The 12,855-nt window shown below is 37.0% G+C and overlaps 1 protein-coding gene across 2 annotated transcripts; it reads left to right on the top strand.

Moving 5' to 3' along the window:
- The first annotated feature begins 373 nt into the window (after positions 1-373).
- Positions 374-7,804, top strand: LOC107676572 (centrosomal protein of 68 kDa-like). Of its 2 annotated transcripts, none has more exons than XM_016471140.1 (7): positions 374-488; positions 2,232-2,614; positions 3,446-4,834; positions 4,916-5,038; positions 6,826-6,922; positions 7,441-7,569; positions 7,762-7,804. In XM_016471140.1, exons 2-7 carry the CDS (start codon positions 2,279-2,281, stop codon positions 7,782-7,784), a joined length of 2,097 nt encoding a protein of 698 aa, XP_016326626.1. In that variant the 5' UTR covers positions 374-488; positions 2,232-2,278; the 3' UTR covers positions 7,785-7,804. The 2 variants fall into 2 exon arrangements, with proteins under 2 accessions (XP_016326626.1, XP_016326627.1); XM_016471141.1 differs by having other exon boundaries at positions 2,200-2,614.
- The last annotated feature ends 5,051 nt before the right edge of the window (positions 7,805-12,855 follow it).

Here is a 12,855-nt window from a genome sequence, read left to right as displayed (position 1 = left end):
ATACGTACACTGAAATCACTCAGCAATTTCTATTAAATTATTTTTAAATCCTCATTCTATAATCACAAACGACTGTAATTAGTCTTTTACGACCAGCGCTGAGAAATGTAACAAGCAAGGCGTGACTAGGCGCTGTTTCAGCAGCAGTTACATGACTGAATAAAGAGCATGAAAAAACTTTAATAAACATTCTATGATCTCAACCAGTGTGTCCCCCCAAATAACTGGCAATTTACGCCACATTATCATGCGCATGCGTATTAATATGACACTTGAGTCGGTGTGACTGGACTATGGCTCGTGCAGTTTTAATGTCGCTATTGGCTGGAAGCGACAGTCTTGCGCTGCTTGACCCGCCTCTGTGTTATGAACCGTTTCCTCCACCGCTTGGATTCCACAACAGCAGGGTTTTATTAATTGTATTGTATCTCTAAATTATAAGAATGTAGTTCGTGGAGCTGCCGAGGGATTTTCCTTAGCCAAACCCGGTACGTAAACACAGTTTAAGATCAATTAATGCAGGATGTTCAGCTATGAAAGCAAAGTGAAAGTGATGTCGACAGAGGTGTGACAGATTAATATTCCTGGCTGAAACATAATAGCTTAGCATTACTCACTTTGTGTGCTGCTGCTTGTTGTGAAACAATCTGTCATTCATTATTGATGCATATGTAACTCGAGAATCATTTGACTTTCTAAGAACATTTTCCGTACAGGAAAGTTATTCACTAATTCACTATAAATAGCTTTCTCAGGCCACGTATCCTCAGTGTGCATGTTTGTCATTCTTGTTCTTATTTTTGCATACCTATGCGTTGAATTTAAGCTTTCCTTGCATTATTAAATCCTAGAACTGTTAAATGGAGCGCTTATGTTGAAGACACACTGTTTCCTCTATTAGCCTATCTTTGTGTATGTTTGCGTTAGTGTTTAATTACAGAGTCACTGAGAACTTTAGTATAGTGGTTGCAGGTTGTGACTTACAAAACAAACAGATTGTATATTGTATTGTGAACTGTACGTTGTGTTTTGTATTTGAATTGATTTAACAGCGTATTCCTCTACGGTTTCTCAGAGGAAATGTATAATGCAGACACCCTGCCTTCTTTAGACATTGTTTGATGATCATGTTGTCATGGTAACTGTCAATCAAGCCTATATGACTTTCTATAGGATTCGCATTGTTTGTAGCCCAAGGATCAGTCTCAGAACAACTTGGCTGACTTTAATGTCCACAGATAACATTGATAGAATCTGTTTCGCTTCCTTGCTTTACAGTACAAAGTAAACAAATTCATACATATAGCCCTGCAAACTGTCAGTAACAGTAACAGACCAGCCATGTGTCGGTTTTAATATGTGTCATATTAAAATTAAAAGGAACTCCGTGAGGGTTCAGTGTAAAAGACACATGATTGTCTTTGTTTGCAGGCAGGCTATGATTTTAAATACCCCCCACGTGATCACCTCTCATGACATGCCATTTTCTGTCGGTTGCCATGGAAACCAGGCGCATCAGCCAATCAAAAAAACAGATCCAGTCTAGTATTCCACAGAGAAGTACAAGAAACTGCTTTGTCTGCATGCTGTTGCATTTATCAGCCTTCATCTGACACATAATCATAACAGTCTAAATGTTACATTTTGCCACAGTAAATATTATTTTTAATTGCTAAATTGTTTTTTATTATTACATTTAATTTATAATCTTGATTTTAATTGATTTAATTTTTACTTTAATATTTTTTTTTAAAGATGATATTTAGTCATTCATTAAATCTGTTAGTAGTAGTACTTTTGTAGTTAGGAAATGGACAAAGAGCATTCATGAATTTCAGGCAAGCCTGAACATGTAGCCTTAATGAGACTGCTTATCCAGGGGCCAGTTGCATAAACATAGACGCTGTTAAGACTGTGTCTTACAAACTAGTTTGACCAACTAGCAGTTAGCCAAGGGGTAATCAGTCTTACTTTTTGGATTCACATTAGACCAATCTACCTTTTTGTAACTGACTTTAAAAAGTTATGACCAGTCTTGAAGAAAAGAAATTAGATGACTACCTTTTAAGACTTGTCTAAGCAGTTTATGCAACCCACCCCAGATCAGAAGTAACCCTATTAGAGTAAATGAGCCCTGCATCATGTTAGATGACACTTATCACAGAGCCTTGTGTGGTGATTCAAACCTTTGCTTTGCAGTGTTTAATACACAGTGTGGTTATGACCTTTAGCTGTTGCTCTGGCCAAATGAGGAACCACAGAATCTGGAGGTGTTGCTATGGCTCTCGGAGTTGACAAGGCCTTATCAGACACCTCCTCGCAAATGGAGAACAAGAGCTATGGGAGGTGGAAGACCAGGATCCCGGAGTTCATTCGCAGCGGTCACACTAGACCCCTCAGTCACAGGGCAGTTGAGAGGACAAGGCCTGCAAATGTCCAGGAGGCCAAGGACTCAGACAAAGAGAGGAGTGACTGCAAAAAGACGGTCACTATGGCACCTGTTTCCAGGTATATGACGGACAAAAGCCTCTATATCATGAGAAAACCACTGATCTCCACACAATGTCAGGTGCCCATCCTGAAGAACTCATCTACACATGAAGACTCAGACAAGGTAAGAATCTAATTTAACAAGTCTTAGTGAGCTGCTTAGGATGTTTTACTGAATTTCCAAATTTGTACTGAATTTTGCATCTGAAGTGGTTGCAAAATGTTTGTAATAATAATTTAAAATCAGCTGGGAAGCTTTGTGTGCATCCAAATGTGGATTCAGCTACCATCTTGTTAGAGTGCAAGACAGTGTTTCCTGCACACAGCAGTGAACTCAGCGCAAGCTGTGAAATCTGATTCGCAAAACAACTGACTCTTATGAACCAGCTGTTTTTAAAGAGCCAGTCAGTGTGATGCATGAATCTGTTGAACTTTCTGGTGAGTTAGCGGTTTAAATCGGATTAATTTAGTCAGTTAATCATTCAGAGCTCTTACTGAGCCACAACTGACTCCCTCACTGAACCATGAGTCATTTTTGGTTTTATAAAAATATTAAGCAACACTGTTATCAACATTGATAATAATAAGAAATTGTTTTTGAGCACCAAATCATCATATTAGAATGATTTCTGAAGGACCATGTGACACTGAAGACTGGAAATTCATCTTTGCCATCACAGGAATACATTTTAAAATATATTAAAATAAAAAAATAGTTATTTTAAATTGTAATAATATTTCACAATATTATGGTTTTAACTGTATATTTAATAAAAATAAAAGCAGCCTTGGTGAACACAAAAACATATAAACCAATTTATAAAACCTTATGAATCAAACTTTTGAAATGGTAGTCTTGTTTAATTATAGGAGCCAATGGCTCCCTGGTCATGTTTTAGTCTGCATCCCAGGATTTCCTATTAACCATTACCTCTTTTTGTCTATTTTTCCTCAGATCAGTTACAAAGCTGATTCCCCTAAAGAAAAGGACAAAAGTCTGTCTAAACAGTCATTCAGAAGTATCCCAGAAGATTCTCCATATTATAAATCCTCCCTACCGTTATCTAGAGAACACCTGGATACCTCCATGAGCATATCAGACCTCAGACTGTGGTCATGTGATGAGGATCCTATTTTTAACTCTACCAAACGCAGTCTGTCCAGTCCACTTTCAGCTTCTTTGAGCCTCACAGCACCCCCAGTGCAATCCACTCCTAGAAGCACTTCTTACTTGTCCAACCATACATCTGATTTCACTGGAAGGATAAAAGCAAGAACAGGTGAGATGATGGACAGAGGAAGAGATTCTCTTCTTAACACAGGATCTTCTCAGTCTTACAGTAAGAACCATCGACATGGGTTCAAACACATGTCGCCGTATCAGGCCAACTATTGGGCCTGTGCCATCCCCAACACTATGCCACCCTCTCCAAACCGCAAATCCTCCAGCTGGGATCCTGAAAAGGAGTACCAGGAGCTCCTGGACTACATGTACCCTCTTAGACCCAACATGGCTGGTACATGGGGTTCATCAGATGTGGATCTTCTCTTGCGAGCCGATCCATTGTTGCAAGACTCAGGCATTGAGTTGGACCGCTCTTCCACTCTGTCCTGTTTAGACTTGTCCTATACAGAGACTCGACAGGAATGGTGTAGCCCAGGAACAGCTCAAAAGTCAACTGAGTTTTGTGCTCTAAACAAACCACATTCTATGTCTTTAGATGGCATCATGTCCAGTAGCCTGTACTCCTCACTAGACCAAGCTGGCTTGTCAGTTGAGAGTCTGGACTGCGATGGGAAGCCAGGGGGCCATTATCGTAAATTTGGCATCTTCTCGACGTTCAGACCTGTCCCCACTTTCATTAGTTCAGCACACATCCTTCCTCGTCCTGATTCGCAGGACGAGTTGGACGAAGAGTTCCTTCGCCTACCAGAACGGCTACAAGAACTTCATGTGCTTTCACAGCAGCTGAGGGACATTAGTAACCAGATGAGCCAAACGGTCATCACCAGCTGGGAATCCCCAGAGAGCAAGATCACCTCAGTCAGATCATCAACGGCTCAAGTGGGAAAGCAGGAACCATTCATGGAAGAAAAGGGCGATGAAGATGTTGAAGCAGAAGGGGGATCTGTTTCTGAAGTTCCTCTTACACATTTCGAGAATGCAAAGGAGCCTGGTTCCAGAATTCAAATGATTAACCAAGACATGAATAGGAGGAACCTGAGGGAGGTGGAAGCTGTTATGGATCAGCTGAGCAGATTGTCAATGTCAGAGCTTCAGAGGACAATACAAACAGACCAGAATGAAAATGAGACCAAGGAGTCACTAATGCAGCACATTCAGGTGAGTAGACATTTCTGTTGTGATAGTGAAGTCCTGAGATGGCTGAGAATTTATGAGAACTATTGTATTCTTTCTCAATAGGCATTTTGCTTGAACCTAGAAAAGCTGATTCAGTGGCTGCAAAAGGTGGTAGAGAAAGTAGAGGTTCTTTCTCCTCCCATGGTTGACTTGGAAAGCGTCAAAGCCTCCTTGGCTGATTACAAGGTTTGTAAACTACACTAACATTTAAAGTTTGGGGTCGGTAAGATTATTATTATTATTATTATTAGTAGTAGTAGTAGTAGTAGTAGTAGTATTTATTTATAAATTTTTATTGAAAGAAGGTAATATGTTCGTTCATCAAGGATGTGTTAAACGTATCAAAAGTGTATCAAATGTATCAAAAGGCATTTATAATGCTACAAATTGATATTTCAAATAAATGCTGTTCTGTATCCTGAAAAAATGTACCAATGTATTCCACAAAAATTAAGCAGCACAGCAGTTTTTAACATTGATAATAAAAGAAACATTTATTGAGCACCAAATCAGCATATTAGAATGATTTGCTAAGGATCATGTGACACTGAAGACTGGAGTAATGAAAATTACTGAAAATTCAGCTTTGCCATTAAAATAGAAAACACGTAATTTAAATTGTAATAATATTTCACAATATTATTGTTTTACTGTATTTTTGGTTAAATAATGCAGCTTTGGTGAACATAAGAGATGTTTTTTCTTTCAAAAACATTTAAAGGGGACATAACACACACACAGTTTCTACCAATCTCATGTTAATCTTGAGTACCTATAGAGTACTTCATATCTCCGAAGAGTCTTTAGTTTTATCAGATTTATAAAAGACAGATACTTCTCTCCGAAAACAATCGAGCTCCTGGAGGCGTGCCGTGGGCGGAGCTAAAGAGTCACGAGGATGCGCAGCTTTTGCGTAGCGATCATCTGCAAGCTGTGACATCGACATAAAAAAAACAGGAACAAATACTTTATTGACTTAAATTTTATTTAATTTGTTTATAAAACATTTGTGACCATGGACCACAAAACCAGTCATAAGCATAATTTTTTTGAAATTGAGATTTACACATCATCTGAAAGCTGAATAAATAAGCACCATTGATGTATGGTTTGTTATGATAGGACAATATTTGGCCGAGATACAACTATTTGAAAATCTGGAATCTGAGGGTGCAAAAAAATCTAAATATTGAGAAAATCACCTTTAAAGTTGTCTAAATGAAGTTCTTAGCAGTGCACATTACTACTGATAATAAAGTTTTGATATATTTACGGTAGGAAATTTACAAAATATCTTCATGAAACATGATCTTTACTTAATATCCTAATGATTGTTGGCATAACAGAAAAATCGATAATTTTGACCCATACAATGTATTGTTGGCTATTGCTAAAAATATACCCGTGCAACTTATGACTGGTTTTGTGGTCCAGGGTCACAATTGTCACCGAAATGCCAGGAACAAACAAACACACTTGCACAACTCTGTTGCTGCCCCGAAAAAACCCACTGCACCCACTGTTCCCTTAACGCCAGGTTATTTTGGGATGCTGAACAAGGTTATCTTTCCCTCTCAACCAAAAACACACTTCTTTGGTGACATTGTTGATTTTGTGGTCTAAAAACAAAATGACAAATCCTTCTCAAGCAAGTCCTGTCCAGCGCTGCCAATGACTTCCGTAACCCGAATGAAGCATGTTGATGGAAGTGCTCTTGCTATCGCTCTGGTTGATTTTTGCCTGCGCTCTTCTTTGGCCATGTTTATCATGAGAATCCAACTCGTTAACAATGTAAATAAGTCAGAATGTATGAAATAGCATTAGACCTCCCCTTTAGATAAAAATCTTATCGACCCTAACATTTCTGAATGGTAGAGCACATGCATCTATTGTAACAATAAGGAATTAAAAAATTGTATTACAAAAGAAGTTCATTCAAAAAGCACATAACTGTGTCACATGATATTTTTCAGAGTTTTCAGGAAGACGTTCAGGCTCATAAGCCCCTCACAGCAGATGTTCTGCAGACCGGAGAGATGCTTTTGCATTGCATGAATTCAGCCTCTCCTTGTGAGTCATACTACCTTTGTCAAACTATAATGCAATAAGAAAATATTATTTAAAAAATCTACCATTCCGCTGCTGTACTGAATATTGAATTGGCATGACTACTTTGAATGGAAGGGAAAAGCTGCATTTTGTTACTGAACCATCAGTAGTGGCTCCAGAGCTGTGAAGTGGTGAAATTAAATTTGACATTAGATGAAACATTAGATCTTTTTATCTTCCAAAGCAAATATATAATGCCCTCTTTTTTTCTTGATCAGTTGGTATACTTCTACAAGTATCTATACTGCTTCTCAGTTTTGGACATGTTGTGCAGCGTAACCCAATACTCAGTTACATCGGACAGAAACAGGAAACGCTCTGCTTGGAGAATGCGGCCATGCATGCTTAACTTAGAGAGCCGTGCTGTTGCCTAGCATGCTTCATTTCTGAATTCACATCAAGCATTGTTTTTGTCAACACATTATTAGTCTGTAGTTGTTCTCATACTGCTGCTAATATTTTTTTTCCTGATTCCTCAGTTCTGAAAGACACACTGGTGCTGATAGAGAGGCAGTCTCACGCACTGAAAACTCATTCAGAGTATCTTTTCACCTCTATTCTGTCAGCCATGGACTGCCTCACTGACCCTAGATCTGAGGAAGCATCAGGTAAATTATCTCCTATTATGTATAGTGCCCTCTAGTGTCATCACATGGTTAGAGCTTGTGAAATTAATTGTAAACACTGATATAAAGTTTACTATTCACATGTAACTTCCAGTTGTCACCTTGACTGTAGCCTCTTTTGATTATTAAAAATGCAGCAGCATCATCAAGTAGATTCTCACTCTTTCTCCACAGAAGCAGTTTTTGAAAATTATTAGGACTGAGAAGGTGAACGTCTTCACTGGGACGTCCTTTTTGGTGTTTTCACATCATGAAAGTAACAGTTCTTACTTGACTCATATGTCACCATTATCTTTGTTTTACACATTTAACACGTTTACTGTATCCAGAGTGGCGTTATGTGCTGTTGTCACAAGCTTGAGTTATCTGTAACAACATTTGCGATGAACTTTTCACTTTGAATTTTCACACACCAGCTTGTCATTGTCTTTAGGTGTATTTTTTTAACTAAAAGATGTCCTGTGATGGCTTAACTTAGTAATATTGTTTGACTGAAGAGGTGCGCAGGCATGGTGCCAATCGTGATTGTGATCTCAGGTTATTACCCTATTAAGTTTTAATGGAGAGCAGTCCAGCCTTCATTAGCATCCCTGCAGCTTTAGTTTCCCTTGTGAGTAACCTGTGCCTCAAAGATATACTGTATTTTTTGTTTTGACTGAAAATTAGTGTGATTAATGGTATTATTAATATATGAACATACTGAATATATGAATAATCTGTTGGGTGAACATTCATACTTTTAAAATGAAAAAATATTTTTTATTTATTGTGTTAAAGCATCAGTTCACGCTAAAATTTTAATTCTGTCATCATTTACTTACACTTATGTCCTCCCAAAACATTGATTCTTCTGTTGCACATAAAAAAAATATTTTGAGAAATGTCTGTTTTTTTTTTTGTCCACACAATGAAAGTCAATGGGCTCCAATGCTGATTAGTTACCAACATAGTTCAAAATATATTTCTTTGTGTTCCACAAAAGAAAGAAAGCTTTGAATGACATGAGGGTGAGTAAATGATGACAGAATTTTAAATTTTGTGTGAAATCTCTTTAAAGGGAGAAAAGTGTGTTAACATCAAATGAACAAAATGCAATAACAACAACAACAATAATAATGATAATTGTGGACATTAAAGGAACACTCCACTATTTTTGAAAATAGGCTCATTTTCCAACCCCCCTAGAGTTAAACAGTTGAGTTTTACCGTTTTCGAATCCATTCAGCCGATCTCCGGGTCTGGCGGTAGCACTTTTAGCTGTAGCTTAGCATAGATCATTGAATCTGATTAGACCGTTAGCATCTCATTAGTGCATGAAAATAGTCCCCAGCATGCTCCCTGTGCAAGCAGGTGGTCACGTTGGTTATGTTGACGGAAGTTAGCCTATTTTCAGGCGCTGCGTAATATCATTGCGCCTGCTGCACCCATGGTATGGCAGCAAAGTTCCTTGATTATTACGCCGGAATGAGAGTATAGTTCCTAGCCATATCGGCTTAGAAAATCGCAACTTTTCATTTTCCGTCGGTCTTAGTACACGATGTAACTACAGAAGAGTCAAGTTTTAAATAGGAAAAATATAGAAACTCTTTGGTCATTTTTGAGCGAGATGCTAACGGTCTAATCAGATTCAATGATCTATGCTGAATTGATTGGCTGAATGGATTCGAAAACGGTAAAACTCAACTGTTTAACTCTAGGGGAGTTGGAAAATGAGCCTATTTTCAAAAATAGAGGAGTGTTCCTTTAATGCATTTTGTGGATTCAGCTGAATGAAAATGATGGCAAATTAAAAACCTCACAGATCAGATCAGAGATCACAGATTGATGTGCAATTGTTTTTGCAATGACAAAAAATGCATTTTTAACAATAAACATTCTACTTTTTGATAGTTTTGTATTTTTGGTTAATAGGTTAAAATCTACATTTTTGTGTAAGTTTTGATAAGGATGCTTAATTAAATGCAAAATTAAAATGTATGTACAATGTACTCAAGTATTACCATTCATGCATACAGAATCATATACAGTAATATAGCTGCAAGCAGCGATACGGGGCCAAGCCCCGAAGGTACAGCAAGCATAGCAACCACTGCTGCTGCAAGTACAGCAAGCCTAACAATCACAGCAAACTCATCAAAGTACTTCACACTGAACAGTCAAAAGCTTTACAATGTGCATCTCAAAAGCACAAAACACTCTTAAGATTCTGTATATAAAAGCACTGCATGTCATGTGCCACACTGGATTCAAACCCTCAACCTTAAGGCTGCCGAGGAGAGCTTTCATTGTGAGAATGAACACATGAAAACATGACTTAACATGTTGATTAGCATGTTAAGCTAACTAAATGCTAATGTAGCGTATGGTTAACCTGATAGCTGAAGAGCCACATTAGAAAGAATGGCAACCAATTAGCATGCTAACCAATTTACATGCTAAGCTAACTAGCATAAGTCAACAAACGCAGGCACGGTCAACTTCGGAGAGGTATTTCTCGGAAACGGAAGCAAATATAAAAAATCCATTCTGTCAATTCTGTGCGACTCTGTCCAAAGAAAAACAGTTTTTCATTTACTTCAATATGGTGAACAGGCACATTTTTGGAAAATGACATAACATATAGGCATAATCGGCGTAAACCAGGGAATGAAAGGATACAAAAATAACAAAATTTGGACAATGTTTTCAAAAATAAGTTTTAAGTTATAAGTTTTTGTAAAAAACCTTGTATCTCTGGAACACTAGGTGGAACTGTATTCAAACTTCTGGGGTACCTCCACGTACCTGTCAATGATCCCTACCAATTTTTGTGCAGATATATCAAATGGTTTAAAAGATATTGTAATTTATGACAATTTTTTAAATGGCAGATAAGCAGTTTGTCTGACCCTGGCAAAATCAACATAGACAGATTCGGCAAGACCCAAGTAGCCATTTTTCATATCTCATGATCCATAAGTGCTGTTGCAGCCTTTCAAATTTCATTTTAATTGATAAAAGTTTGGCTGAGATACAGCCTCTGAACCAATTTTGGGTTGACATTAAGTTCACAACATCATAACTTTTGTTTTTCAAAAGTATGGCATAACATTCTGTTCACTCATTTCTGTCCAGCTCGGTCCAAAGATCATCTCTGCAAATTTTTGTAAGAATTGGACAAAATTTGGAAGAGTAGCAAAAAAACTGAATATTGTATTTTTCGAAATGGCCGTTACTGTAATGGGTAGAGTCTTAATGTAAGCTATTGAATGTGATCATAATGAAGAGTACTTTTGAACTGGTGGTGGCACTATAGAGTTGGTCCTAGAGACCCCAAAGTTGGTCAGATCACTATTCATGACCATCACTATAAGTGTGCCAATTTTCATAATTTTCCTATATTCCGTTCATAGGGCTGCCATAGACTCCCATAGGGGAAAAATAATAATAATACAACTTGCAGATACAATAGGGGCTTGATCCTGAATGGTGCGGGGCCAGTGGCTTAACAGAGTGCAGCATTCAGTTGACACACATTCATGTTGACCTGATTAGCATGTTAAGCTAACTTAATTCCAATGTAGCTTATGGTTAACCTGATAGCTGAAGAGCCACATTAGAAAGAATGGCAACCAATTAGCATGCTAACCAATTTACATGCTAAGCTAACTAGCATAAGTCAACAAACGCAGGCACGGTCAACTTCGGAGAGGTATTTCTCGGAAACGGAAGCAAATATAAAAAATCCATTCTGTCAATTCTGTGCGACTCTGTCCAAAGAAAAACAGTTTTTCATTTACTTCAATATGGTGAACAGGCACATTTTTGGAAAATGACATAACATATAGGCATAATCGGCGTAAACCAGGGAATGAAAGGATACAAAAATAACAAAATTTGGACAATGTTTTCAAAAATAAGTTTTAAGTTATAAGTTTTTGTAAAAAACCTTGTATCTCTGGAACACTAGGTGGAACTGTATTCAAACTTCTGGGGTACCTCCACGTACCTGTCAATGATCCCTACCAATTTTTGTGCAGATATATCAAATGGTTTAAAAGATATTGTAATTTATGACAATTTTTTAAATGGCAGATAAGCAGTTTGTCTGACCCTGGCAAAATCAACATAGACAGATTCGGCAAGACCCAAGTAGCCATTTTTCATATCTCATGATCCATAAGTGCTGTTGCAGCCTTTCAAATTTCATTTTAATTGATAAAAGTTTGGCTGAGATACAGCCTCTGAACCAATTTTGGGTTGACATTAAGTTCACAACATCATAACTTTTGTTTTTCAAAAGTATGGCATAACATTCTGTTCACTCATTTCTGTCCAGCTCGGTCCAAAGATCATCTCTGCAAATTTTTGTAAGAATTGGACAAAATTTGGAAGAGTAGCAAAAAAACTGAATATTGTATTTTTCGAAATGGCCGTTACTGTAATGGGTAGAGTCTTAATGTAAGCTATTGAATGTGATCATAATGAAGAGTACTTTTGAACTGGTGGTGGCACTATAGAGTTGGTCCTAGAGACCCCAAAGTTGGTCAGATCACTATTCATGACCATCACTATAAGTGTGCCAATTTTCATAATTTTCCTATATTCCGTTCATAGGGCTGCCATAGACTCCCATAGGGGAAAAATAATAATAATACAACTTGCAGATACAATAGGGGCTTGATCCTTAATTAAAATAATAGATCCTCAATCTTCTAAAATTGCATTGAGATTTTTTTAATCTAAAAAGTAAATAAATTATTATTAACTAAAACTAAACCTAAATCTGTTTTTGTTAATTTAAAAAGCTGAAATAATATATAAAATTAGATTCAAAACTTAAAAATTAGAAATGATGCCATGGCAGCTAACTTAAACTAAGTTTACATTTAAAAATAAAGCTTAGAAATATTTAAAATCTAATACAATTGACAAAAGCACATACAATGATTAAAATTTACACTAAAATTACAAAACTAGAAAAATAAAAATATAAAAGCTAATTCAAAATATTAATAATTACTATATTAGTATGTAAATTATACTAAAATATGAATTAACTGCTTTTGGGGTGCTGCAATGGCAAGCTTTAATCCTACATATACTAAATGCCCCATCTGGGATAAGTGAAACATCCATCTAAAACTGCACAAAATGATAAACTAGACATAAATGGTTTCCAAGTTCATTCAAAAAATGAATTAATTCGCCTTTATTATGAAAAAGAGAACATAGTGTTTGAGTCACATATGCGATTGTGTAATTGTTGCTTTCAATGTATTCCGCAGG

This window comes from Sinocyclocheilus anshuiensis, unplaced genomic scaffold, assembly GCF_001515605.1.
Source record: "Sinocyclocheilus anshuiensis isolate Anshui unplaced genomic scaffold, SAMN03320099.WGS_v1.1 scaffold204, whole genome shotgun sequence".
NCBI lineage: Eukaryota > Metazoa > Chordata > Actinopteri > Cypriniformes > Cyprinidae > Sinocyclocheilus > Sinocyclocheilus anshuiensis.
Note: the sequence above shows the minus strand (reverse complement) of the source record. Positions and strands in the feature narration are given on the sequence as shown.